The sequence below is a fragment of the Canis aureus genome, chromosome 16, assembly GCF_053574225.1.
Source record: "Canis aureus isolate CA01 chromosome 16, VMU_Caureus_v.1.0, whole genome shotgun sequence".
In the NCBI taxonomy this organism is placed as follows: domain Eukaryota; kingdom Metazoa; phylum Chordata; class Mammalia; order Carnivora; family Canidae; genus Canis; species Canis aureus.
Genome location: NC_135626.1, coordinates 18,659,717 through 18,687,274, shown reverse-complemented (window position 1 = coordinate 18,687,274; position 27,558 = coordinate 18,659,717). Strand labels below are relative to the sequence as shown.

The following is a 27,558-nucleotide window of genomic DNA, read 5'->3' as shown; positions in this document are numbered from 1 at the left end:
ATTTATTTATTTATTTATGATAGACATAGAGAGAGGCAGAGACACAGGAGGAGGGAAGAGCAGGCTCCACCCTGGGAGCCTGACGTGGGACTTGATCCCGGGACTCCAGGATTGCGCCCTGGGCCAAAGGCAGGCGCCAAACCGCTGAGCCACCCAGGGATCCCCTGTATAGAATTTTTTAAATCATTGTATTATTGTACACTGAAACTAATATAGTACACATAACTAATATAACTAATATACAATTCCAGTATAGTTAACATATATAAAAATAAAATAAAAATATATGTAATCTTCTGCCCACATATTTGCCATTTTTCATTTTTCTTTTTTTCCTGTGGATTTGAGTTACCATCTGGGGTTATTTCCTCTAAGGCAAATCTGCTGACAACAAATTCTGTCCATCATTACGTATTTTGGAATGCTTTCATTTTGCCTTTATTTTTGAAGGATAGGGTCTTTTTGTTGTTGAATATAGAGTTTTTGCCTGCCTATCACCACCCCTGCAAATATGGCATTCTTCTGCCTCCTGACCTCCATTGCATCTGATGGGAAATCAGTCAACAATTTTATTGTTTATTCTCATTATTTTCAAGAGTTTCTTTGACTTGATCTATCTTTGACCCTGAGATGTCCACGTGCAAGACTCCTGTGTCTATCTTATATGGGATTTTTGAGCATTGGGGATCGTATATTTTTATCAGATTTGGGAAATTTTAAACTGTTATGTCTTCAAATACTTTTTTCTGTCCCTTTCTCACCTTTTCTTCTGGTACTCCCATTAGGTGTTATGCTGGTACACTCAGAGTTCTTGCATAGCTCTCTGAGGCTCTGTTCATTTTTCTTCAGACTTTCCTCCCTGTTCTTGAGATTGTATAATTTCTATTGATTGAGCTTTTCAGTTTACTGATTTTTATTCTATTTCATATCCACTATTAGGCCAATCTACAGAGTTTTTCATTTCTAGGATTGTACTTTTCAAGTCTAGAATTTGATTTCTTTTTTTCTTAGTTTTCATATTGTGTATCCTATTTGTTGTCATTGTCACCGTTAAAAAAAATTCTTTAAAAAATAATTTCCTTTAATTCTTTGAACATATTTATAATAGTTGCTTTTGAAGTGTTACTGAATGCAACATCTGGGCTCACTCAGAAACTATTTCTTTTTTTTTTTTTTTTTTCCAGAAACTATTTCTATTGACTGCTTCTTCCCCTGAGTATGAGTCACATTTTACTGTTTACATATCTTGTAATTTTTTTGTTTAAAACTGGACATATTTAATAATGTAATAGCTCTGGATCTGATTTCTCCCCAGCCTCCCTGCCACCTGAAGGTCGTCATTATTGACATGTTGTTGTTGTTGTATGTGTTTGCTTATATTTAAGTAACTTGACTTAATGTGCATAATCTTTCTGTGTCCATTCAGTACAACTGCTCAAATTGCTCAGGTTTTTAAAAATTATTATTTTAATTTTTAGCCCAGCCCTTTTGGAGTTCCCCTTTGTGTCTGTATCGCTTGGTGGTCAGCCAGTGATTGGTTAAAGGTTGTGCTCAAACATCTTGAGCCAGTGAGGCTTCTATCCTTTCTGACTATGTTAGGGAGCTCATCTAATTTTCAACTATGCCCCAGCTTTTATTTTCTGCTGAGCCTCTCAGTTCTTCTCTTCACATGTGGGAAGCCTCTCAGTCAGCCACGGGTGTGTACAGAGCTTAGGCCCTCTCAGGTCAGCTCTGAGTATATAAGCAGCCTCCAGTTAGCCAGGAATCTATGGGAGTTTACCTAGCCCCACTGTGGCTCTCATTTCCAGAATCTCCTTGTTAAATTCCTGGATTTATGTTGCTCTATCCCACTTCCCAACTAGGATAGCAACCTCAGACTGGCAGAGCTGTAGGCTTTCTCTTTTCTTCTCCAGTTGAGTTTAATGCTTTTATAGTCAGTGCTCCTGAGTGTAGGGTTTGCATCCTCCCCTTCAGATCACATCAGCAACCTTAGGCAAGTGAAGCTGCTGATTTTCATGGCCAACTACTGCATGGACTATGCTTAGGTGGGGGTAAGGAGCAGCCAAGCAATAACATCACTCACTTTCATTGTTCTTACCCAAAGTTCCACAGTTTTTCATAAACACTTTTGAATGTATTGTTTGACTTGGGTTGTTTTCTGGAGTCCTGAAATGGTTGTTTTTGACATTTTTGTCCAGTTTTATAGTTGTTTTGAGGGGAAAGGTTTTGCTGACCTCTTCAGCTTGCCACAGCTGGAAGTCCTGCCTCCTGCTTTGTATTTGCAGCATTTTGGGTTTTGGTTATTTTTAAAAGGCTAACTAATTAAAAAAACCTGAAGCATTGTAGCTGCTTCAGCACTTTGCTTTACAATGGAAGAAGTTAGGAGATTGTGATTAGATTAGGGGTGGGACTGTAGTTCTGCTTTAATTCTGCTGACAGCACTCTCCTGTGGAATGTTTCTTATAGCATATTCCTGTGTAATGATGAAGAAAACGTTTATTTTTTTTTGAAGTAAGCAAATTCCTTTGGAATTCTACCAAAACATAAGAAAGATATTATGTATACTCACTACAAAATAAATCAGTGGCACAAGGAAGTATATGACAAAATTCATTGGTTTGGTATGGATGTGTATTTTTTACAAAAAAAAATAATAAAAAGAATTGTCCTCTTTAAAATTACTCATTATACAAATTTCAACCTGATGTGTGTTTTTATCCTCAAAATTTTAACTGAGAAATTTGTCCTTTTAGTTCTATAATAACACAATACAGAAATGTACACAAAATAAGATATATAGCTCAGTGATTTATCACAAAGAACACACACCTCTATAGCTACCATTCAAGTGAGAAATAGCATCACTAGCACACAGAAGTCCCTTCTGGCCCTCCCGCACACACACCCCCACCTTGTATCGCTTCCTCCAAGATAACTACTAACCTTAACTTTTATGGTAAGTACTTCTTTTATGAATAGTTTCTGTCTCCTAAGCATACATCCCTAAACATTAGAGTTCAACTTTGCTTATATTTTTAATATTATGGAAGTGAAATCTTACATTATTTGTGACTGATTTCTTTCGTTCAGAAATTAGGTGTATGAGATTCATCTGTGTTGCTGCATGTAGCAGTAGTTCAATCCCTGTAGGGTTTTTCAATTATATGAATATACAACAATCTGTTAATCTGTTCTACTGTTTATGGATGTTTGGATTGTTTCCCGTTTTAAGGGTACTAAAAATATTGCTGCGAACACATTTGTATGTTTAGTGATGGGTGTGCACATTCCTTTGGGGTATATACTTGGAGTCAAATTGCTGGGTCACATTGTATTCATATATTCATTTTAGTATATAAAGCCAATCTGTTTTTCATAATGATTTTACCAATTTACATTCCTACTAGCAGTCTATAAGAATTGCCATTGTACCACATCTTCACTAAAAATTTGGTATTGTCCACCTTTTATTATTAGCCATTCTGAGAGTTATATAATCATTCTCATTATGGTTTTAATTTTCATTTTCCAAATGACTAATAAGGTTAAGCTCCTTTTCATATGTTTAGTGGGTGTCTGGCTTATCCTTTTTTTGTAAAATGCCTGTTCAAACCCTTTTTAAAAATTGATTTGTATGAATTCTGCACATGTCCAGATAAACACTTTGTTGCTTATATGTGTGTTACAAACATCTTCTGAGTGACTTGCATTTTTACTCTTAACAATACACAGATAATGAACAGATGTTCTTGATTTTAAAGTAGTCAAATTTTTTTTTACATTATGATTTGTGCTTTTTGTGTACTGTTGAAGAAATCTTTCCCTGCCCTGATATCTTGAAGGTATTCTACTACATATTATCTTCTAAAAGCTGTACAATTTTGCTTTACACATTAATATCTACAATCCACCTGGAATTTGTGTATGGAGTGAAGTAGGGGTGAAGATTCATTCTGTTTTACCCTATGTATATCTAGTTGTTCCATACCATACATTAAAAAGAATGTTGTATCTGTCAGGGTCCAATGAGGAGAAAGAAACTACACATTTTAAAGTTGCGGAGGTGGGCAGCCTGGGTGGCTCGGCGGTTTAGTGCCGCCTTCAGCCCAGGGTGTGATCCTGGAGACCCAGGATTGAGTCCCACATCAGGCTCCCTGCATGGAGCCTGCTTCTCCCTCGGCCTATGTCTCTGCCTCTCTCTGTCTCTCTCTCACTCATGAATAAATAAATAAATAAAATATTTTTTAAATAATAAAAGTTGTGGGGGTAGAAGGGAATGCTAATTAGCTGTAAAGTTGTTTGTAAAGTTTAAAGTTGTAGTTAGACAAGAATAGAAAACTAAGGTATCGTGAAAGTAACAGCTACCTCTAGCTATGGCTAGAGGAATATCATGGAAGAAGTTGGAATTATTAAGACTTAGAACCCCATGTAGCAGGAATTCAGATATCTAAGGAGAGGTTACAGACTCACTAGTGCTGGTGTCTGAGGTGGAGGATACAGTGCGGCTGGTTCTGCAAGTGGGAAAGCTATAAACTGGGTTCAGCTGCAATTATAGAAAGGCATTGCCACTGCTGGGAGTGAAGAAGTATTGCTAGGGTGACACAGAAACAAGAGACAGACAGAAAGCCCACAGGAAGGGGCAAGTCCCCTTTTCCTCTGGCCTTGTAGTCTGCTCTAAAGCCGCGTATTAGCAGAGCCTAACATGGAGCTAGTTGGCAAAACCAAAATATGGTTTGCAGAGTCCCGATATTATAGAGTTGTGTTTAGACAGATAGGTTTGAAGCTGTGAGACAATAGCGTATGGCACAGACTACCTGTCTACAAAGACACCTTTATGATTAGTCACGTGTCTGTATATGTGAGAATGTTTTGGGGTCATATTTCTGTTTCATTGATCTTGCTCCAAAATTGCATTATCTAAACTATTTTAGCTTTATGTTAGGTTTTCATATATGGTAGAGCAATTTTTTCCCACCTTCTTCAAGGGTATCTCAGCAGTTCTTGGCATATTTGCATTTCCATAAAGACTTTAGAACTGATTTGTATAGATCCACAAAAAGAAAATCTTTTGGGGGTTTTGGCTGGAATTTCACTGAATCTGTATAAATCAGTTTGGGTGGGGAGAATTGAAATTTTTATACTATTGAGTTTTCTAGTCCATGAATATGGTATGTCTCTCCGTTCATTTACATCTTTAATTTCTCTTGCTAATGTTTTTTAGTCTTTTTATGTAGAAATCTTGCTTACTTAGCTTTTGTTAACTTTAATCCCAGATACTGGATGTTTTTTTATATTATAAATAGTATCTTTAATTTTTTTTATTTCAATGTTTTTATTTTGACAAGTTTCTTCATTCTTTAATAGTTTTACTTCATTATACCAACCACCAGATTCAATTATTATCAACATTTGCTTCATTTGTTTCAACAATCCTTGATAAAGTATTTTAAGGCAAATCTTAAATCTCATGTCATTTCACCTGTGGATAAACTTAAGTATATATACATTCCTAAAAAATAGGGACATTTGATTTATAACCATAATTCGAAGCCATATTCAAATTTTTCTTTTTATTTCAAAAATTACATTTTACTGGTATGTTGGTTCGTATGCTCAGTTTGCTTTTAACAGCATATTAGGACTTATATTTTAAGTAATTATTAAAATATTAGCCACTAAAATATTGAATAATACGTAATTAAAAACGATTTTTTTTCCAATGATGTGAACTTTGCATTTCTGAATTCATTGTAATTTTTCGATATCATCAAAACCATGTGTTATAAACCTACTGTGTAAACAAACCCATTCTTTTCTTTCATTTGGTATCTTCTATATTTATAAACCTAATGTGCAACAAAAATTTCCATTCTTTAAAGGAAATCTTTATATTTCTCAGTTTTCCTTTTCCTAAGCACATATCTTTTAAGAAGTCATCATTGGGATTAAAAGCACATTTTTATGTGACATAGTTTTGATTTGGTTATCTTTTATAACTTTTTTGCCACAAATTGATAAATGTAAAAAGGAGGCACAGTTTTGATTTTTTTTTCCTTTGTGGCATTGTACAGAAACCTGTCTTTCATTGCAGGTGGTTCTCCTTCCCATACAATATTCATGGATCTGTTTCTAGGAGAGGACTGTGGCTAGTGGGCCATGAAAACTTCCTATACTTGGCAGGCTAGGCTGTGTCATGTTCACTTTCCAACATGAGAAAATTCCTACTGAAAAGACAGTGTGGCAACTTTCCTGCAGGCAAGTCCTACTCCTCACAAAGATACTTGACAGTGAGGAGTAAGAATCTCTATGTCTTTCCCAGCATCTGCAGCAAGAATGGAGCTAATTATTAATTCATGGTCTAAAGAACAAAAAAGTGTTCTTGAGTCAATAATAATTAGTATAAAAGGATTTTGCACTTATGTTTTAACTTAATTATGATTATTGATGGGGAGTTGGGGTCTTAAAAGTTAGATCTTATCCATTGGTAACAAGTATTTGAAAATGAATATGACAACCTGCTATTGGATAATTTGTGTCTTATTTCTCCTCCCTTATCAGGACCCTTAATTATCTCACTACAGATCAGAATGGATGGCCCATGGATGCCTCACCTGCCGGGATCATTGTTATTTATACTTGTTTGATCACAGAATTAGAGGATGTTTAAGCTCATATGTAACTCTTTCAATTAAATGTATATGTTTTGCTTTTTCTGATCAATAGTGGAATGTTAGGATATTAGAAGAAGAATGAACCATTTCACTGCTTTGGTTTAGCTGTTATATAGGGTCTTTTCTCCTTATAATATCAGATTAACAAATTTAAGTATCAGTTTAGTAGAAGTATCTTGAAAAAAAGGAAAATGATCTCTTTCTTATGTATAAAGCTAACTCAGCAAATACCAAATTTGGATAAATAAAAGAAAAACCAAATATCAGAAAACCCTAACTGATGGAACAAAGTATCTAACTATGAAAGATGAGAATCTTTTTTCATGCATTTTTGGGTGGAGGCAAGGAAGCCTAGAAGGTTTATTCCTCTGAATAATGCGCAACTCTTTAAATTATGTCAAAGTACACAAACTGTAGCCTGTTAAAATTTTGGTTAGGAAGACCAAAGAGATGTAAAAATAAATTCCTTATTTCTTAACCTATAGTGTCCCTGAACATATAACAGGGACTAAGATACAAATAAGATATATAAATATTTTTTTTAGACTCGTTTGTTGTCAGAAATTTCACCTCATAGTTTGCAGTTGTTTTCTCAAGCTGACTTAATACAAGTAAAAATAACTTTTAAAGAAATGAATGCAAAGGCAATAATCTAAATATTTAGAATCTAGTTAGGAAGTTCTGTTACTGAGATACATACTGTATTGGTACAGTTGACGTAGTAATTGTAGTGTGTATAGCAAAAAAAAAAAAAATAGAAGATTGCTGATTATAAGTTTATGTGAATAGAAGAACCTGATTTTCTCAATCCGAGTGAAACATTCTCATTATAAATTATTTATTTGCTTTGAATAAAAACCCGTAGCAGAAACATGAACTTAAAAACTACTAAACCATGTAGGGAAAAAATTCTATGTGTAAAATGAATGAAGAACATATAATTTCTTGGAGATTCTTGTTTAGTTGTTAAACTTAAAGTTATACTATAATTTAAAGCTGTTGTAATATTAGGTTCTAGTGCCTAAGAATGTATCCCCAATAAGCTTCATTCGTGTTTCATTCCAATCCTTCTACTTGTCTGTAATTTAAGCAGATTTGTGGCAAGTAGTCAGAGTTTCCTGGGATTAAGAAAGCTCTACAACAAAACAACCACACCAGATCTAAAAAGGTTCCTATTTTGGTTTTGCACTCTTTTGGCTGACTATATTTCTCTGAAGAATGGCTTGTGGATTCTTCTGGCTGTTTTAAAAAAAGTTAAACTGGTATTCTCAGTATTAGAGAAGGATTGATATTCTTCAGGCAGATGTAAGAAAGGGTTCTTTTTTACAACACTTAGAACTGTATTTTTAATATAGTTTACAGAATCAAATATTGATTTAAAAGTTACGAAGTAAATATTTATTTTAGTGTAACTTGATTGCTCATGAAGATAATGAGGTGAAATGACAGATGCACTGTTTTATGTAGCGCTTCCAGTATTTAGTAGAGAAAGTAACTGACCAGTAAGTGAACCATTGATCACGGGATGGCTCCTTTTTTTCTAAAACGAGGCAAGTTGCCCTAAATGTTGTTTATTATTTCTACAGCTGGAGCTTCATTAACAAGTACAGTTGGAATAACCAGGGTATTGCTGTCGCAGAGGAACTAAGCACAGCAAGCCTTTCAGTAACAAAGAAAATAAAAGAATTCCTGTGTAACAGGCTTCCACACTTATCTGTGTTCTGTGGTACTGTTTGTGCTGAACTAAAGCATCTGCTACCTCAGGTTAAGAGAGAACAAACTCAACATGGCGTGAAATTACTGCACAGCCATTCACATTCATTAGAGTTATATTGTTACCAGCCACAGGAATGACTGGCTTTTGCATGAATAATAAAATGCTGCTTTTGAATTTTACCTTAAAACATTGCAAGGCTCAGTACTAACCTTGAGCCAGGAGTGGGTTTATCTTAGAGCAGTTCTCCTCACTACAGTAGAGTCAAGACCAATAAGAAGTTAGAAGTTAAAAAAAAAAGAAAAGTTAGAAGTTAGGAAGTATTGCTGTATGAGGCCTGGGGGAAGGGCCTTGTGTTAAATCAACTTACTCATTTTTAAAATGAACATTTATTGTGTAGACTAGCTGTTTGAAGACGTTAAAATTAAGCCAGCATTTGGCAAACATCAGTAATAGTTGACTCAGGAAGAATCATCAGTGGATGCTAAAGGTTATGGGTCAGAGTTTGATGAGGAATAGAACAGTTACACAGTTATCAAGGGAAAAAATAGTAATTTTGCAATGTGGTAACGTGACCGACACTTCATCAAGTTATCAAAGTTAATCACCAGAAATGGGGAAAATTCATGTGCCTCCTAGTAAGTTGCAATGAGAAGGCATCACTTATGCGTTATTCCCGTTAAAAATGCATAACCTGAATCTAATCATGAGAAAACACCACACAAACCCGAAATGAGGAGCAGTCTACAAATAAGTAGCCTATACTCTTCAAAAATGGCAATGTCATGAAAGACAAAAGATGCTAAATAACTATTCTGCATTAAGGAAGACTCAAGAAAAACAAAAGGAAGACTCAAGAGACATTGACAACTAAACACAATGTGTGATTCACAATGTGTGGTTCAAATTTTCCTTCCTTGCTATTTCATTTCATTGACATTTTTGTCTTCTAGTATTTAGTTATAGAAGTGGTGTATTAAACAGAAAAAATATTTTTAACAATCTGAATATAATACTATACCGAGTTTCCTGCCTGTTTTACTTAACCTAGTTTATGTGAATTTTTTAGGTAGTGTTGTGGATTTGGGTTAGGATTTGATTTTGTTTTGTTTTTAATATGGGACACTTCACAAATTACATGTCATCTTTGGACAGGGGCCATGCTAATCTTTGTTATGTTCATAATCTATGTTATGTGTTGCCAAAATGAGCACTGGGTAGGTGTTTTTTAAGCAGTAATCACTAATGTTAGGTTTCTTAGTTGAATTACAGTTTAAGCCACTGAACATCTAAAAATTACAATTCTTGTTTTACCAAATTTTGAGTCCATGGAAGAATAGAGTTCTCGTATTGTTTATACACTGGAATGGACCATTTAGGAGTTTCACAAGCACTTAGGAAAAGAAGTAGTGATCACAAAGATGAATTTATAAAGAAGTTTGGTATAGTTTTTAGACAGGTTAGTAGATAATAGGAATGCTTCGTTTTCAGGAAGGCAACTTGATGAGTGATTTCTTGTGGACAAGATGAAGAAATAAACTGATATAATATATAACTGATATAAGTAATACTATATTAAATAAGTAATGAATGAATAATAATTTGATGCCAGACTCATGGGTGGTTTCTAGTATTGTAACTGTTGCAGAGATCTATTCTGTCCTGTTCTAAATTTTAATAACGTGGATAAAGTCATTGATGACCTTTAGAACAGACTTTTAAATGACACAGATCTGGGAGGGGTAACCAAAGCATTGGATGACTGAACCTAGAACTGATAGATGGTAGGCAGGAATCAACAAAATAAATTTGACAGGAATAAATTCTACAGGGACAACCAGTCATAGGTGATGGGTGGAAAGGAAACCAGCTTTCTTTAAGATAATTCATGAATAATCACTTGCAAAATGGTCAGTTGGTCGTATTTAACAAATTTAGTGCTTTGTTTCCTTTAACTGATTTAATATGTATCATTTGGGTCCAGTCAGAAAAATGGAAACCATACTAGTATGTCAAACAGGGAAATTTAATACAAGAAATTGGTTATACAGGTATTAGAAGACTAAAAGATTAAAAAGTGGTGGGGGGACACTGAACATTAAAGAAATTACAGAAAAAAATAAAGAAAGAAATTACAGGAGGCAACTGACACACCAAGAGCCTTGTAAGAAGCAAAAGGGAAGAGGTCTTCATAACCCAGAAGCTACAGCCCTAAGCTGGCACTCAGGACTTCTGAGGAGGAGACACTGTTCAGCTACTAGTGGGATTGAAATTCATATTACTAAAAGATGTTCATTTATGTAAGAAGCCAAAATAATAAAACTGTTTTCTCCATGTTGAACTAAATGTAATGGTATCTGAATGAACATCTTTTCCATCTTGAATGTGGTTCTGAACATGAAGCATGAAACTAATTTGACTTTAGCTGTATTAATCTATACTTCCCCACTCATCTTTAAAATGGCTTTATCATTAAGAACCCTCCTACCTGAGATGTTTTGCTAAGTGACCTCTCAGAAAGTATTTATAGAAATTTAGAGGAGGATTAAAAAAAATAGGATGGCAATTAAGTGGAATGGGCTAAACGTTCTCTTTGATTTTAAGTGTATAATTGTTTTAAATATTCTTTCTCACTGATACCTTAAGCATTGTTAAGTAGATTGAGTAGTCTAAGATAAAGATAATTGTCCTGCTCTGAAACATTGAAGAACAAAGTTTAGAATTGATTTCTCTCTCTCTTTTTTTTTTTTCCTTCTCCCCCAAATATTGCTTCTTTAGGTCAGTAACAGATCCAAGAGATGGAAAGAGAGTAGCACTCAAAAAGATGCCCAACGTCTTCCAGAATCTGGTCTCTTGCAAAAGGGTCTTCCGGGAATTGAAGATGTTGTGTTTTTTTAAACATGATAATGTAAGTCTAATTGGGTATTTGGGATAGGCTATTTCCTACGCATGCTTAATTGTGTTAGTAGAGAGCAAAAGAGTTAAAAAGGAAATGTGCAAATTATTAAGTTTGGGAACCTGAGACAAATTAAACTTTTTTGTGAACAACGAGCAAGTTTAAGTGAATTCTAAGATGTGTTGATCAACAGATAAATAATATTAATTGATGTAAAGCAAATGTTAATACTTAGCTGAGGAACAATACTACTATTTAACATAAAAAGAGTATAATATGTAGAATGAATGACTTAAGTGGAAATAATTGGTCCCTGATTTTAAATGCTTTATTCTTAACCTTTAATATTTTTAATCAGAGATTACTTTAAAGATGTAGGAAAACCGTTTCTTCTCTTAAGAAACAGTATAGCTGTTAAAGTAACATAGGTTAGCTTATTAATGACTATGTTTAGAGATGTCAAGACTCATGGGTAAATAGAATCATAGTGATTTGAGATATAGCTTCTCTTCAATCCTTAATTAAATGTTTGATACATGTAAAATTTGCCTAGGAATGTTAGCATTGGACTCTTGCGTTTTCGATTTCATGTGAAAAGAAAACCTGCCCACGTTCTGCATTTGATACTCAACCTATGTTATTTTAATTGTTAAAATAAAAACTTTTCAGAAATGTAATGATTCCTCATGAATCTGCTTCCTTTGCACAGGAACCTTTAGAACTTTGGCCAAAGTGTAGGTCTCACTTTAAGAAGAAATTTGTAGAAGTTTGAGGTATTTGATAAAACTAGGAATATCAAACAGATAATGTTTACTTGAAACTCCTTGCTTTGACATATTTCATTTTATTGATAACTCCTCTTGACATCCATTTTCCTTAACTTTTTAAAAAAGTTATTACGGTCTTTCAGTCCATTGGAACTGGCTAAAAATGTGTTTGTTTCAGTGACTTTGAAAAGACCACTCGAGTTGCTATTTTATGACTAGTCGCTCAATTTTGTAAGTGATTTAGGATGATGTCTAGTGCTTGCTTAGTTATTTATTTCTTAGATGTGCGTACCACCCCAACATTAAAGAGGACAAACGTTATTTACATTGTTAGAGACTCAAGTAAAGGGATCTATGGTGAAGAAATTTTTTGAAAGAGGCATTAGAAATTTGCTTACTAAAGATTTCAATGGTTTATTATATTCAGACCTATCTTGGCTTCTTTTATAAAGGAGGGATGGTGTAATAGGCTGCTATCTATATATATTGGTATCATTGCTCGTGACTTGTTTCTATGGAGTAACTATAGGTATAGGTAGTTACAAAGATAGTGTCAGTGAGTAGTGTAAAAAAGAAACAAACTAAATTCTTGAAAATCATACCTATCAAAACACAGCAATGAATTAGAGCTCCTGAGCTCTGTCATAAGTGAGCGCTTGTGACTTCTGTGGGAATATTCAAAAGTGAGACGTTAGAGATGAAGATAATATGGTGCCACTATTTTATATATCATGAATTTAGCTATACTCTGAGATCTACAGATGCATCTCAGGACCACAAACCTGGTATGTATGGAATACCATTCTTAAGTAGCAACTGGTATTTGATGTAATTAAGGCAACAAATGTCTATTCATTGTGTCCTGTATAGAGGCAGTGCTAGGTCATGTGGAGGTTACAAAAAAGGTTTAAAATGTCCTTGAGGGATCATGTATTTAACACTTGTTACTCTATGTCAGAATGTATGCTAGGTGCTTTCCATACATTAATTCATATAATCCTTAAAAATCTTGTCAGATAGGGCTTATTATCCTTACTTTGCAGAGGAGGAAACCAAAGCTTTGAGTTAAGTAACTTGCCTAAAGTCAGGGTGGCACAAGACTGGAGTCTGTCTTGCTTCAGAGACCATGTTCGTTAATTCAATAAACACTTATTCTACACATCCTATATTCCTAAACTACATTAGCTTCTAGGGCTTTGTATCCTTAAAGAGTTTAGTAATGTAATGAATACTATGATTACAGTGCTCTGGGAGGACTGCCTGCATGGTTAAGCATTAATGCAAGATAGTCTGTGTTCTGTACATGGAAAAAGCTGGGGAACCAAACCTAGAAGTATATTATAATCACCCAAGGTGATCCTTAAAAGGCCAGATTCATAGGTCTCATCCCAGACCCACTAAATTGGAATCTCTGGGGTTGAGGCCCAAGGATCTCTAATTTCTAAAGCTCAGATGAATACTGCCACACAAGTGCCGTAATATGACGGAAAAGATAAATTGTTGTGGACTTTAGAAGCCCAAAGATGCTTTTAAACATGGAGGAGGTAAACTTTAAGATGAGCCTTTTGAGATTAAGATTTGATTGAAAGAAGGAGAAGAAAAGAATGTCATGATGAAAATGGCATTTAGAAAGATTAACCTGGTCATTGTAGGAAAGTTGAATTTTAATTTGGATGCTTTTAATGTGTCAGAGAATATCTACAAAGCCCTGGGAGGCTTTGGATTTTCTTTTGAATGGAACTTTCAAAGTCACAGCATAAGGGCTGTGTGTGGCTGGCTTAGTCGGCAGAGCATGTGACTCTTGATCCCAGGATGGTGAGTTCAAGCCCCACATTGAGTATATACAGCTTGCGTTTTCAAAAAAGTCACTGTATCAAATTCATTGATTTTAGTTGATCTGACTGATTGAAATATACACACACACTTTTTTTTTCTTTAAAGGACGTTTGGTTCATCATCTTAAGGATAGATTCACCTTGATGTAGTAACTTAGGAAAACAGTAATGGTTTTAACCTTCTATAGGTTGTTGTTGGCTAGGCTTATCACTAGAGTCTAGTCAAAATCTGAGCTATTTTAAAATCTGGCAAAAATATTCTCTACTTCACCCACCTGTGCACTTGTGCATGCATTTATACACACATGTAACAGTCATATTATCTGTCATATTATCATCATGGAAAAGGCATGATTTTTTTTCAGTTTTGTACTCTTTTGAATCTCTGATAAAAGCTCTGATAAAAGCTAAGCTCTTTTGGAAGGATGCACATACACACAATATTCATGTCATGTTAGACTTTTACTAGTCCTCTAAAACCCACTTGGAACCGAACCCCCTTAGGGTCCACTAATTCATACAAAGATCCCCTGCAATACAAATCTGGGGCTTTTTCTTGCTCTTAGTCAATAGCACTAAGTGTGCAGTAAGCAGTCAGTCTATTTGAAGAATGAGTAAGTAAATGAAAGTGAGAGAAAAAGGAAATCTCTGAGTCTGGAATGATAACCTCAATGATCTCTCTCTTGGAGTTACTTTTTCCAATCTTTTAATTCTGAAATATACTCTAGGAGAATAGAGAAGACAAAGAGGAGGTAGGAGAGGCAAAGAAAAATGATTCACTTTCCTTTGTATAGTCTGACATAACTCAGGGCCTTGAGTTCATAAGTAGGATAAAGAATCCTACCGATTTGGTGCCAATAGGACCCTTCCCTGAATGCAGACATACTGTTTAGCTGCAGACATTATTAATGCTAATGTTTCTGCTGCTAAGGAGTGTGAAAAGGCAAAGGATGCTGTAGACTAGATTGCTTTTCAATAAATTTGGTTTTGCTGACTCTCTGCCTAAAATTTGTGATACTGGGCAGATTCTTGGTGTATTTAAAATAACACATTCTTGTGTTCATGACTTGGAAAACTCTATTTGGTTAATATGTATGTTCTCTCCAAGTTGAGCTCTATATTCAGTGTAATCCCAGTCAAAAACCCAGCAGTGTTTGTATGTATGTGTGTGAGGAAATTGGCAAACATTCTAAAGTTTATGGACACGGAAGAGACGTAAAATACCCGAGACAGTCTTGAAGAAACAAAGTCTCTTTCACAACAGATATATAAATTAACTCAAAAATAGATTGTAGACTTAAATGTAAAAGGTAAAATGATAAAGCTTCTGTAATAAAACATAGGAAAATATCTTTAAGACTTTGAGATAAGCAAAGAATTCATTAAGAGCATTAGCCATTTTTTAAAATTGATTGATTGATTGAGGCAGGGAACACAGCCAGAGGGAGAGGGAATCTTAAGCAGGCTACACATTCAGTATGAAGCCTGATTCAGGGCTCAAACTCAGGACCCTGAGATCATGACCTGAGCCAAAATCAAGTTTACCTGACTGAGCCACCCTGGTACCCCAAGCATTAACCATTTAAAAAAAAAAAATTTGAAACTGGACAGCATTAACATTAAGAGCTAATGCTCATCAAGTTAAGAGAATGGAAGGACAGACCTCAGACATATATTCAACAAAAAACTTGTTTCCAGAACATATTATGTGATAGACAATTATAAATATTTAGCATCTGAGGAAGACCATTAGAAGTATTTTACTTGACATTTTTCTAATTATAAATTCTGTATCTAAACATCATATATCTTACAAATACCTTCTACAAATTAAGAACTTTTGCCCATTAGTAAAAGACTTAGGAATTTGACAAAAGAGGATAACCAAAGAGCTAATAAGCATATGACAAAGTGCTCGAAGTCATTAGTTGTCAGAGAAAAGTAAACTAAAAGCATAATGAGATACTAATATACCCACCAGAATGGCTAAAATCAAAAAGATTGACAATACCTGCTGTTGACAAGAATGCAAATCAACTGAAGTTCTTCACATTGCTGGTAAGAGTGTAAATTTGTAAAACTACTTAAGAAAACTGGCAGTTTTTACTAAAGGTAAATACATACCTACCCATCAGTCCAGCAGTTCTGTTCCTCAGTATACTCAAGACAAATCATATATCCATCAAAAGACATGTACAAGAGTGTTCATATCTGCTTTTTCATAATACCTAGAAATTGGAAACAACCCAAATGTCGGCCAGTAGTACTCTGCATAAGTACATTGTGTTACATTCCGTTCACATACTACACCAATAAAAAGGATGAACCACTGATCCACACGTCAACAAGGTTGAATCTCATAGGCATAACAGTAAAGGAAAAAAGATATACACAAAAGACATAATTCTTTGTGATTCAATTCAATAAAAATTTCAAGGACAGGCAAAACGAATCTGTTGGAAATAAAAATAGTGGTGACCTCTGAGCAGGGATGGGTTTTGACCAGAAAGGGATGAGGGGGCCTTCTAGGATGTTGAAATATTTAACTTCTTGATGCAGATTCTAACCACGGAGTAAAAATCCATCATACTATCTACTTTGTGTAAAATTAATCAAAATATACACTTAGGATTGGCATACTTTATTTTATAACTCTATTGAAAATGATTGTAATTACATAGTCTCTACTTTAAAGAACTTAAAATCTATTGGGGATTAAGAATGGGGAAGGGGTAGCTCCTTTGCTAAACATGGGATTTAACTTGCCTTTATGAACAGTTAAATTTCTAGTATTTATATTTAGGATTAAGATTATTTACAGTAGTTTTATTGGTAAAGGGCTAAGAAAAAAAGCCACTATGCATTGTATAACCAATTTATAGTGAATCTTAACATCACAGAAGTTTTTCTGTTAACTTTAACAGAAGTTAAAATTCTAAAAAAAAAAGCGCATAATCGGCTTTTGTCCAGTTCTTAAAAGATTAGAGAAATGTGCTGAGACACTGTTTGGTTATGACCATTATTTACAGAAGTGTTTTACTTCATTTTTTTAATTAGACAAGTCTGCTTGCTTTTTTTTTTTTTTTTTTTTTTTTGAGATCCTTTGAAGAGTTGGTGGTTGGGCAGCCCCGGTGTCGCAGCGGTTTGGCGCCGCCTGCAGCCTGGGGTGTGATCCTGGGGACCTGGGATCGAGTCCCATGTCGGGCTCCCTGCATGGAGCCTGCTTCTCCCTCTGCCTGTGTCTCTGCCTCTCAGTCTCTCTCTCTCTCTCTCTCTCTTCTCTCTCTTCTCTCTCTTCTCTCTCTTCTCTCTCTCTCTGAACAAAATAAATAAATCTTAAAAAAAAAAAAAAAGAAGAGTTGGTGATATTTTAGGTTACTCTGACTCCTTACAAGTCAAAGTCTTTACAAGAGTCTCCTATTTACATCATAAGGCTAATCTCACACACTTTATTCCCACAAATAATAGTGGGGTTATAGAAGGACTCAGGCTATTTAAATGGGGATTCAGGCATGAAGTCTAGAGTTTGAAACTGGTACTATTCCTTCTCACTTATTTACATTACTTCTGAGATTCCTGGATCATTTCTACTGATCTAAAAGCACTGTTTTTGCCCCCCTAGAAACACTGTGGAATGCCATCCTCTGATAAACATTTTGAGATAAAATAACAGTAATATAAAATAACAGGCGTTTTAAAAATTCTAAGCAAAAAAAAAATTTTTTTGAAGCAGAGTTTAAAATATTGTACCTTTAAAGCTAACAATCACAGCTAAATGCTTTAGTGCAAATGTCTGACCCTGTTTTATATGCCTTTTCCACAAAAAGCCTCATCAAATCTGGAATAAGAAAGCCTCATTCTTCTCCATCAAGGTTTAAAATGTATGGTTGTCACTTTCTCTAGATAACCTCTAATTATAGCAGATAGATTTGAAGTGTAAAATAGCTTTGTCTAATGGACGCTGTCACTCATTGCATTCTGGTTTCCCCCAAGACAGGATGTATGTTGTTCAGATACAGAGTTGAGAGTCCGAAAGATGTCAAGTAAAACACTAATTTCTGCCTCCCTCAAACATCAAATATTCATGTTAAAAATTGTTCTATCGCATAATGAGAAATGAACTTGCGTGAATTTGTGACACTAGATAATTATAGGGTTTTTAATTTGTAGGAATGAAATAATTTAACTTTTGTATGATAAAAATTATTTTTTGAAGAAACTGAAAGATATGTTACCTTTCCTTTATACCAAGATTCTACATATGAACATTTTAATTCAGAAAGAAAAGATCAAGATTCTTTATAAAACATCTAAACTATTTTCAAACTTTTATGTGTAACTGGCTTTAAAGTGAGTAAAGGCTTTTTCATTACAGATTTTAGCTTAATTTAGAACTTTAAAGTGACAAATGCTTGGCTAAAAAAATGAGCAGGGTTTCTTCCACATGTAAATTGCAAGGGGAAAAAAAAGAGAAATCGATAGGTTATAACTTAAAACACAGATCAACCATAATATGTAAATCTTATTTAGCTCCTGATGTAAACTAAAAAACTTATAAAAAGGAAAGAAAATTGGAAGTTTGAGACCTAGATATTTGATAGTATTAAAAAACATAAAATTTTTAATTTGATAGCTATATTTTTTAAGGTTTTTTTGCATTTGAGGTGAGCTTTTTAAAATCTCTTTTCAACTTTTTTTTACATTTTTAAATTTAATTTGCCAACATATAGCATAACACCCAGTGCTCATCCCATCAAGTGCCCTCCTCAGTGCCCATCACCCAAGTTACCCCATCCCCCCCACCCACTTCCCTTTCCACAACCTCTTTGTTTCCCAGAATTAGGAGTCTCTCATGGTTTGTCTCCCTCTCTAATTTTTCCCACTTAGTTCCTCTCCTTTGCCTTATAATCCCTTCCACTATTTATATTTTTTAAAAGTTTTTAATCTTTGGGGTGCCTGAGTGGCTCAGTTGGTTAAGTGTCTGACCCTTGATCTCAGCTAAGGTCTTGATCTCAGGGTTATGAGTTCAAGCCCCATGTTTTCATCTTTTAGCAATACTTACTGATGTATGGCTGAAATAAGTCTGGTATTTGCTTCAGAATTATATAGATAGAGTGGAGGTATAGATGCCATAACATGGCCATATGTAGGTTACTAAGACTGGGTATTGATTACATGAGCATTCCTGATACTATTCTGTCTACTTTTACATGTTTGAAATTTTCCATAATAAAATTTTTTTTCTTGAAAACTTGGCTAAAGATAGAAAATTTGAACTTGTACCACACAGTTTATTTATTTCCTATTAAATAACTTCTTCCATATTCTTTGAGCCTCAGATTTCTCATTAGTTAGATTATATTCAAATTTTTAAGTGTGACATCATAGATGGAACTTAAAAGAATAGCTGGACAGCTGGTAGGGGAAGTAGGCCTATTTATTATGTTTCAAAGGCAGAAGTGACTTTGTTAGTATGCTACTTTTATAAAGGACTTGAATTTCAGATGCCTTAAAGTCTTTCTACCCTGGTGACTGACTTCTTTTTTTGTACTTGGAATAAAATCCAAAATGCTTAACAAAATTTGAAGAGATTTTTATGTGATATATCTCCTGCCTTCCTCTTCTATTTTATCCCAGTCTGTTTTCCTCCCACCCTCTATGTTCCATAAGCACTGGCATTTATGTTTCTAGAATTTGCCTGGTTTCTTCTTGCTTCTGTGCCTTTACATTACCTACTCATATCCTGACCAACTCCTATTCAGCCTTCACCTCCTAGTGTTACTTCAGGGAAACTTTTTGTCCCCATTCCTCTTGACTTTTACCCTTCAGATAATATGTGTCATAATTATATTATTGTGTGACTGTTGGCTTGTTTGTTTAATACCTTCCTCTCTACTAATTATGAAAGCAGGATGGTATCACTTTTGTTTATCAGTATAACCAGAGAGCCTACCACATTGCCTGCCAGGTAGAATGTACTTAGTAAACATTCTAAGTACATAGAGGAAGGAGTAAAGGAATGAATGGTAGGTGTGTCTCCTCATGCTCTTAGAGCAACACTGATTGTTAAAAATAGGGCAATTCTTTTCAACACACTTTCCGTGCAGGTGTCTGGTAGCATGTAGTAGAACCCAATTGCCCCTCTCATTTTAGTTTAGATAGAATGGTCTTTTACATAGTAAGTTTACAAATCCATCTGAATGCTTAGGACTGTTTCCTGACTGATAAATTTAGTTGACCTCAGTGGGCAATTGTAACTAAGCCTTATTAGCTCATTAAAGAATTTATAGTATTTACTTGCATTTATGTCTTATTTTGCTTCCTTTTTAGTTCTCTGAATTTGACTTTTTTTTTTTTCCTTTTCTTAGGTACTCTCTGCCCTTGACATACTCCAACCTCCACACATTGACTATTTTGAAGAAATGTATCCTAACCAGGGAATGTGAAAGAAGGGGACAATTTTTTGTTAATTTATTCTTCTAGCACCTTTTGGGTTTTATGCTTTAAGGTGTATAAAATCTCATCCTTGCAGAAGTGGTTGAGTACCTGGAACCAGGTAATTTTGAAATCCCAAGTATCTGACAGCAGTGTTATCAATATATCCTGAATTGTGATACCATAAAACAGAACTTTGGAGGTCATATTTTACTTAATCTCCACACAGCCTTATGAGATAGGTTATTTCCATCCCCATTTTACAGATGAACACAGTGAGGCAGCTATGTTGTATGAAACTCAAGAAAGTACTCTTGTTGCTATATACCAGCTGCCTATCAGTTAAGAGGTCTAATACTGCCCCTTTTTTCTACCACTTGAATAAGGTGAAAATTAAAGAGATAATGTAAGTCGAATCCCGAGTTCTTTGGAATAATGGTGGTGGTGATGGTGCTGGTAAGAGTCATTACTTATGTAAGTTTTTATCAGCTACCAGGCACAATTCTAAGTTATTTACACATAGGAGTTTATTTAATCCCTATAGCAGTCATCTGGGAAAGACACTATGATTATTCCCGTTTTACAGAAGAGGAAATTGAGGCACAAAAGATTAAAAAAAAAAAAAAAAAAACTTGACCAAGATCACAGAGCTAGTAAGTATTGAGATTGAGATTCAATTCCAGACGGTTTGATGCTATGGTCTTTATTTCAACTCCTATCTATGTGATTCTTTCAGGATAGAGGCTTTAACATTATATTACTACTGTTAATGTGTAAGCATAGTATGGTAGCTATCATGGATAATAATGAACTGTAAAATAATGCCTGGTATTTGTTCCTGGGACTGTGCATGAAAATAAAAATTGGGACATAGGTTAGCCCTAGGCAAAGCATTACCATTTACCATTCTGCATTTAACTAGGTAAAACTTTAAATGAAAGACAGGGAGTCCTAAATCATTGAATTTGGTGAGCTCATGACAGTATAGTTTATTTACTCTAGGCTTTTAATTAACACTAGGACTATGACTTAGAATGGAAACCTGTATAAAAGCAAGATACTTTTTCTGACTTAGCAGTGAGATAAAAATCTCATTCTTACACAGGTGGTAGGTAATTCTATACTACACAATTATCTTTGATAATTCTCTTTCCCTAAGGGAAAGAGAATGGCGAAGCTGACTGGGGAATTGGGAAATGTTATAAGGTAATAGAACTGTCACTGATCAACACTGCTGGGATGTTGTGATCTGATAAGCCTAAAGCTCTTGAATGCTGTAATCCTTGGTGCTATTTTAACCCATGCATCTTTTATGGAATTAATAAAGTCTTATCTCAGTGTACTTGGGGTTCTCCAACCCTGCACTTTCCAGAGAAAGGATGTGTCTTGACCAGATTTTGGCTGATAAGAGTATCTTTGTATACCTGAGATCTTGGGCCTAGTCAGGTGGTTCTTGACATATGCTTTGTTTTTTAAAAGCACAGAATTACCCTGAGGATAGAAGAATTGAGAAAGTTCTTTTCTCCTCAAGTACAGATCAGAAGTAACTACTGAGGAGAAAGCATTGATGATTCCATTCCAAAGACTCCCTAAAGATTCCTCAGGGCCTCGTTGAAGAAGGGAAATAGTGGTAGTGGGGCCATACTTACATCATTTATCAGAAGTTGCTTCCTACACCTGGCCAAGTCACCTTTATCCTTTTAGTTGGCCAAAAAAGAACCTACATATTAGAAGGTATTCCTATGGATGTGTAATGCTATTTCTACGTGTTTGGAAATGAGGTTGCTGACAACAAACCTTGAAATTAGAAGAAATCTTCTTTATTAAATAAGAATTTTATTGTATTATAGGTTGTGTTGGAGTCCCCAAGATCACCCTCAGGTAAATTGCTGAAAGAACTCACAAGATCCAGGAAAGGTGTTCTATCATGGCTTTAGTTTATTACAACAAAATGATACAGATTGAATCAGCAAAGGAAAAAGGTACATAAGGCAAAGTCCAGGAGAAACCAGGTGCAAAGTTCCACTTGGCTTCCTGGTAGAATTGCACAGATCTTGCTTAATTCTCCCAGCAACAGTGTATGATAACACAGACAAATGTTGTCAACCAGGGAAGCTCACCTGAGCCAGTGTCCAGGGTTTTTATTGGAGGTTAATCAGGTAGGCCTAGAGCACTTACATGACTGACCTTAGCTACTCAGTAAGCAGCCCTCCTCTTTCCCCACCCAGAGGTTAAACTAATACAGCTGGCCCACTGCCCCAAGCATACAAACACTGGTGTCACCATAAATCATATTGTTAGCATAAACTGTCTGATGTGACCAAAGCCCCAGGTATACTATGATACTCTTATGAGGCAGAACATTGCAAGGGCTCAAAGATTATTTCCCAGGAGTTGGTCCTAAGCCAGTCCTAAAGACTCTTGGAATATGTGGGGTTTGGGCAGCCTAGAGCTACTGAGTTGACCCCTGCATGTAGGCCATCTATGAGGAAAGAAAGTTTTCAAATAATTAATTGGTGAATATGGATATATTTAAATAACTGCCAGATATATTTAGATTCTCTTCACTGGGTACTTAGCTAATTCATAATATTCATTTTCTGTCTTAGAGTTCAAGCATGAATTGTTTATATCAGGCATTAATTTTGTATACTTGGGTTTGTCATTCCTTTAAAAACTGTGCTTCTAAAAGCTAGGAGTTCTCAATCACTTAGTATTTACCATAATTGGAGTCTGAGAGATCCTTGATTGATTATTATTTCAAATATTTGCAAAGAGAAAGTTAGCATAGTTATGGTTTAAAACCACGAATGAAAAAAACTAAATAAATAAATAAATAAAACCACGAATGACATAAGTGGTATAGTACCTGTTGGTGGCTGATTTCAGCCCATTTTGTTAGTTAGCATAATGTTTCTATGCAATTCCACTCCCCAGGATTGTTTGTGAATGTTTAATTAAAAGTCTTTGCCATAAAATATTTGTGGAACCATCTGATATATCATTTACATAAATGTTTTACTCTCTTATTTAGTTTTTTTACCTTCCAGTTAAAAAATTGACACCTGTTGCTTTCATAGTAATTAGCTACAGAAGAGTCTTTCAAACCTAAACCTCAACTATTCTTGTTTTCTGTTGTATAATTTTTAGCTATATATAAAATCATGCACAGAAAAAGGGTGTTTTCCAGGGGTGGGGCTACTTGGAAAACATTGAATCCTTTTAACATAAAAAGGAATTATTCCTATAGCTGCCCCAGGATTATAAAGACTTTGTTGGGAGGCATGGTTTAGCTTGGAGTATAGGATACAAAAAATTTGTGTTTTAGAATAGCTATTAAATGGAAAAGTAAGAAATGCCTTAATTACATACAAGCTCTGCCTTTGGTGATTCTTTTAATATCCTAAATAGAAAGTTTTCTATGTCCTGTACTTTTTAATACAGATAAATTTGTTGTAGCCAATGCAAAAAAAATTTTTCCCTCAGTTTCCCTCTGAGAAATAAGAAAACTTACTATCAAAATATAAAAATATTGAAGATTAATAATACCTCAAGTTAGTATTTGATTTTCAACTTAATGTATTATTCATCTGTGTCAGCAGCTCCATCTGTAGTATCTCAAAAACATGGCATATACACATTACTCATGGTTTTAGACTGTGGCTTTTTTTTTTTTAATTGGAAGACTGTTGCGTCTTTGCAGATTTTAGAACGGATAATATTTTGAGTTTTAAATGTTTAATCATGGAATTATACTTTGAAGAAACTTCGAGGTCTGAGGCTGTCATTTTAGGTAAGTTCTAAGTATGTTGCTATGCATCTAATGGATGTTCTAATATTTACTTAGCTGATAAAAGAATCAGTTTTTAGAGTCAAGAATATATATTTATCTTATTATTTGTTAAAGGAAAGAAATAATTTTAAGTAACCTTCCATTATACATACAGTACCATATCACTGCACTTTTTTCTAAGATTAAAAATTTGTGCTGTTATATTCTATATATAACTGTTAGTACAGAAACATTTTAAGATCTCTCTACATGGACTTAACAGTTAATATCATTTTAGAAAACCTGAAGTCTATGAATTTTTGATGTAATCATATATACAATTGGAGTATAAGCATATAGTATCATACAGTTAATCATACATTTTTCCCTGAAGCTGTAATAAAATGATTGCATCAGTGCCCACCAAAAGTTTGGCTTGAGTTTTCAGACCATGCATGTTTAGATAGCTCCTTAAGCAGCTTTTAAAAAAACTATCTAGATTATGACTGTTTATAAATCTACCTATAGGGTACAACAGATTTAGCAGGAGTCCAATATGGAAGGAGCAATAATCTACCATGATCTCTGTATCTTGTAACTTTTCTATTTTCATATTTTTAAAATCTGATGTATCAACCTGGAAAATATATTCTGTAGGAAAAATTATGTATTTTTTTTTTCTTAACCCATCAAGGTATTTTTTTTTAAGACTTTATTTATTCATGAGAGACACAGAGAGAGAGAAAGAGAGGCAGAGACACAAGCAGAGGGAGAAGCAGAGTCCATGCAGGGAGCCTAATGTGGGACTCGATCCCAGGACTCCAGGATCACACCCTGGGCCAAAGGCAGGCACTCAACCGATGAGCCACCCAGGCATCCCCCCAAATTATGTATGTTTTTAACTGAACTTTTAGCTGTTAGAGGATCACATTATCCGTTTTGCACTTTGAGTTTCTGTTTGGAAAACTGTATGAAAACACTTTGGCACTTAGTTACTTTGAGCCTACTGAAATTTGACCCAAGAGAAACCAGTTGTAATTATATGATTGGAAATCATTTATCATGCTTTAGTCAGGATTCTGAATTCTGCACATAAACATGCCTTTTCCCAGAAAGTACAGGATACCTGATGGATTGGAAATAAAAATTTGACTTGCCTTGGGAAAAGTTTACTTTTGACTTGAAACATAATCTTAGAGTTTTATGGAGAAGAATATGGATAGTACAAGTTTTCTGTGCTAGAAGCAATTACAGCCTAAAACCCAGTTGAAATGAGAAGTCTAATGGGCGACCATGTGTCTGGTTTGTCAGGGCCCCTGGATTTTACCTGATGGTCCTGTATAATTAATAAGTTCCTCCTTTTACTTTCAGAAGTGTCCTTATTCAGATAATAGGTTTGGCCTTTGTAGGCATTGTTAAATGGGGAATCTCTTGTCAAAAAGGCAGTAGGGGGGGGATCCCTGGGTGGCGCAGCGGTTTGGCGCCTGCCCTTGGCCCAGGGCGCGATCCTGGAGACCTGGGATCGAATCCCACATCGGGCTTCCGGTGCATGGAGCCTGCTTCTCCCTCTGCCTATGTCTCTGCCTCTCTCTCTTTCTCCCTCTGTGACTATCATAATTAAAAAAAAAAATTTTAAAAAAAAAAAAAAAAAAAAAAAAAAAAGGCAGTAGGGGAACCTCCATGCCTATTTTGACCAGTTAGCATCCTTGGTGAGCAGTAATGTAGTTTGGGGTTCCTCAGATGTAGTCATTTAATTTTAACTGATAGTATTTGTATACTGTATTTTATAGAAACATTTTGTAATTTAAAGAATACACAATACATGATACCCTGGTGCTATGAAATAGCTCTATAACCCTCAGGGAATTTTCTAGGAGTCTGTGAATTGCAAAGAACAAACCAAATGAAATATGTATATATATATGTAAGTGCACTCTTACTCCCAATCAGACAGTACCAGTAAGGACCAGAAATCTACATCCTAGGACCTTTGAGGATTCCCTTATTGTTAGAATTTCCTCTTCATTTATTCTGTAAACTTAAGCATCAACTATGTGCCTAGAACCAGAATTTGTTTTTCTATTATGCTTATTGTTGTATTCCCAACTATTAGAATAGTGCCTAACATATAGTAAGTGCCACATAAATGTTTGCTAAATGAAGGAATAAGATAGTGTCTTCCCTTCAATTTGTAATCTAGCAGGGGATACAATCATATAAATAATAATTATAATATAGATTGGGAAGCATAGCAATATAAAAGAATTAGCCTATTCTGAGAGCATTGGGGGTATGATTTTCACTCATTCCCATTTTAGTGTCCAAGCTGGATTACTTGAAAAGCATTTGATGACTTGAAACAAAAACTTGCTTACCCACTGTCTTACCAATTCTGGCTCCTTACCCCTGAAGCCTAGACAGAAACAGAGAAAGACAAAACAAAGGAAAAGGTACCAGAAAAATCCAGCTGAATTCCTGACTTTAATTGTTACTTATGTAGTATCTGGTCTGCCTTATTTATTCGTTCAGCCAAACATTTAGCAATACTTTGTACATAACATTATACTAATCTCTGTGGAAGATACAAAGACAAATTGTTCATTTGTTTAGTTTTTTTTTTTTTTTTTTTTTTTTGGCATTTAATGTACCAAGCACTGTTCTAAATACCTGACTCTTATCTCCATTTTACAGATGAAGAAACTATAGCTCAAAGAGGTAAATAACTCATCCAAATTCACTAAGAAATGACACAGCTGATCCAGGGAACCAGGAGTGCTCTTAATTCCCTGCTCTCTATTAGTGCTTTTCCTTAGAGTCTATGGAGTGAGATAAGATGTAAAGAAATAATCATCATATATGGTAGAAAGTGCCAAAAGAATATGGGCAGGTGGTATGGAACTTTATTATTTTTTTAAAATATTTATTTATTTATTCATGAAAGACACACACACGGTGGGGGGGGGGGGGGCAGAGACACAAGCAGAGGGAGAAGCGGCTTCATGCAGGGAGCCCAATGTGGGACTTGATCCCGGGACTCCAGAATCACACTTTGGCCTGAAGGCAGGTGCTAAACCACTGAGCCACCCAGGGATCCCGGTATGGAACTTTAAAAGAAAGAATTTTTCAGGCAGAATTTAAAAACAGTAAGACTTCATGAAGAAAATGGCATTTCAGATGAGGGTTGAAGGATGAGAAGAATTTGGATAGGTAGCATTGAGGAGGGTGGATATTCATTCCAGATGGAGAGACTTAAGTATCAGGAGCATCTTTTAGGGAATGACAAATCATCCAGTTGGCTAGAGTTTAGCATCATGTATAATGATGGGGCAAATCATGGGGAGGGGACCTTGAATGTTAAACTAAGAAAATTTATATTTATTCAGTAGGAATTTGAAGGCACAATGAAAGATTTTTTAATGAGAATGACAAGACTGGAAATGTCCTTTATAAGTTTAAAAAAAACTTATA

At 34.9% G+C, this 27,558-nt stretch overlaps 1 protein-coding gene and 1 non-coding gene across 2 annotated transcripts in view; one reads left to right on the top strand and one right to left on the bottom strand.

The window, feature by feature from the left end:
- NLK (nemo like kinase) overlaps positions 1–27,558 on the top strand; it is a 158,798-nt gene that overhangs the window by 79,167 nt on the left and 52,073 nt on the right. Inside the window, exons 2-3 of the mRNA XM_077852056.1 lie at positions 11,164–11,293; positions 20,252–20,307. Coding sequence (XP_077708182.1) covers positions 11,164–11,293; positions 20,252–20,307 — 186 coding nt within the window. The remainder of the gene's footprint in view (positions 1–11,163; positions 11,294–20,251; positions 20,308–27,558) is intronic.
- LOC144287300 (U6 spliceosomal RNA) lies at positions 9,497–9,599 on the bottom strand. Its single transcript, XR_013355134.1, has one exon. It is a non-coding gene; the product is annotated as a U6 spliceosomal RNA (small nuclear RNA).